The sequence below is a fragment of the Palaemon carinicauda genome, chromosome 22 (genome assembly GCF_036898095.1).
Source record: "Palaemon carinicauda isolate YSFRI2023 chromosome 22, ASM3689809v2, whole genome shotgun sequence".
Taxonomy (NCBI): Eukaryota; Metazoa; Arthropoda; class Malacostraca; order Decapoda; family Palaemonidae; genus Palaemon; species Palaemon carinicauda.
Window position 1 is genome coordinate 97,920,821 of NC_090746.1, and position 2,500 is coordinate 97,923,320.

Genomic DNA, 2,500 nt, shown 5'->3' on the forward strand with positions numbered 1-2,500 from the left:
AAAAAAAAAAACGACTGTAATCTTACCCTACTTTGTTATTACTTTTTACGGGTTGGTGACCGTAATATCACTCGACGTAAATATATCCGTTTTTAAAACGGCAAATGTCTGGCAACATTTATGCTAGGATTTTTACCATTTGTTTAATGCAAATTTTTAACAGTGTGTCTATAATTTTTTTCCAGGGTACACTCTATGAGGGTTGTGGTGGCCTATTGAAAACGTCCCTCCCCAGTGATCGCCAGACTAGGGCTTGATTCCCGCTCAAGCTCGATATTTTCTTGTAGTGTTTTCTATCACACTATCCTTGTGAGGTAAGGATGGGGAGTTTGGGGAAACCAAAAGGTCATCCTTGCCGAGTCATCAGCAGCCATTATCTGGCCCTCCCTGGTTCTAGTTTTGGTGGAGAGGAGCCTTTGGTGCTGATCTTATGTATATATGGTTAGTCTCTGGGGCCTTGTTAACATTCCTTGCCTATGCCACGCACGAGTTACCTTTAAACCTAGCTTGGGTGAAGAGGAGCCTTGGTCGCTGATAATATGTATGTATGGTCAGTCTCTGGGGCCTTGTTAACGTTCCTTGCCTATGTCACGCATGAGTTACCTGTAAACCTAGCTTGGGTGAAGAGGAGCCTTGGTCGCTGATGATATGTATGTATGGTCAGTCTCTGGGGCCTTGTTAACGTTCCTTGCCTATGCCACGCATGAGTTACCTTTAAACCTAGCTTGGGTGAAGAGGAGCCTTGGTCGCTGATGATATGCATGTATGGTCAGTCTCTGGGGCCTTGTTAACGTTCCTTGTCTATGCCACGCATGAGTTACCTTTAAACCTAGCATGGGTGAAGAGGAGCCTTGGTCGCTGATGATATGTATGTATGGTCAGTCTCTGGGGCCTTGTTAACGTTCCTTGCCTATGCCATGCATGAGTTACCTTTAAACCTAGCTTGGATGAAGAGGAGCCTTGGTCGCTGATGATATGTATGTATGGTCAGTCTCTGGGGCCTTGTTAACGTTCCTTGCCTATGCCATGCATGAGTTACCTTTAAACCTAGCTTGGGTGAAGAGGAGCCTTGGTCGCTGATAATATGTATGTATGGTCAGTCTCTGGGACCTTGTTTCCTTGCCTATGCCATGCATGAGTTACCTTTAAACCTAGCTTGGGTGAAGAGGAGCCTTGGTCGCTGATAACATGTATGTATGGTCAGTCTCTGGGACCTTGTTTCCTTGCCTATGCCATGCATGAGTTACCTTTAAACCTAGCTTGGGTGAAGAGGAGCCTTGGTCGCTGATGATATGTATGTATGGTCAGTCTCTGGGGCCTTGTTAACGTTCCTTGCCTATGCCATGCATGAGTTACCTTTAAACCTCGCTTGGGTGAAGAGGAGCCTTGGTCGCTGATGATATGTATGTATGGTCAGTCTCTGGGGCCTTGTTGACGTTCCTTGCCTATGCCATGCATGAGTTACCTTTAAACCTAGCTTGGGTGAAGAGGAGCCTTGGTCGCTGATGATATGTATGTATGGTCAGTCTCTGGGGCCTTGTTAACGTTCCTTGCCTATGCCATGCATGAGTTACCTTTAAACCTAGCTTGGGTGAAGAGGAGCCTTGGTCGCTGATAATATGTATGTATGGTCAGTCTCTGGGGCCTTGTTAACGTTCCTTGCCTATGCCATGCATGAGTTACCTTTAAACCTAGCTTGGGTGAAGAGGAGCCTTGGTCGCTGATAATATGTATGTATGGTCAGTCTCTGGGACCTTGTTTCCTTGCCTATGCCATGCATGAGTTACCTTTAAACCTAGCTTGGGTGAAGAGGAGCCTTGGTCGCTGATAATATGTATGTATGGTCAGTCTCTGGGACCTTGTTTCCTTGCCTATGCCATGCATGAGTTACCTTTAAACCTAGCTTGGGTGAAGAGGAGCCTTGGTCGCTGATAATATGTATGTATGGTCAGTCTCTGGGGCCTTGTTAACGTTCCTTGCCTATGCCATGCATGAGTTACCTTTAAACCTAGCTTGGGTGAAGAGGAGCCTTGGTCGCTGATGATATGTATGTATGGTCAGTCTCTGGGGCCTTGTTAACGTTCCTTGCCTATGCCATGCATGAGTTACCTTTAAACCTGGCTTGGGTGAAGAGGAGCCTTGGTCGCTGATAATATGTATGTATGGTCAGTCTCTGGGGCCTTGTTAACGTTCCTTGCCTATGCCATGCATGAGTTACCTTTAAACCTAGCTTGGGTGAAGAGGAGCCTTGGTCGCTGATAATATGTATGTATGGTCAGTCTCTGGGGCCTTTTTAACGTTCCTTGCCTATGCCATGCATGAGTTACCTTTAAACCTAGCTTGGGTGAAGAGGAGCCTTGGTCGCTGATAATATGTATGTATGGTCAGTCTCTGGGACCTTGTTTCCTTGCCTATGCCATGCATGAGTTACCTTTAAACCTAGCTTGGTTGAAGAGGAGCCTTGGTCGCTGATAATATGTATGTATGGTCAGTCTCTGGG

General features: G+C 46.2%; 1 protein-coding gene across 1 annotated transcript in view; it reads left to right on the top strand.

The window, feature by feature from the left end:
* Positions 1-320: 320 nt before the first annotated feature.
* The window catches only part of LOC137615980 (uncharacterized), a 16,443-nt gene continuing 14,263 nt past the window's right edge, over positions 321-2,500 (top strand). Inside the window, exon 1 of the mRNA XM_068345661.1 lies at positions 321-419. Within this exon, the coding sequence (XP_068201762.1) occupies positions 321-419 (99 nt within the window). The remainder of the gene's footprint in view (positions 420-2,500) is intronic.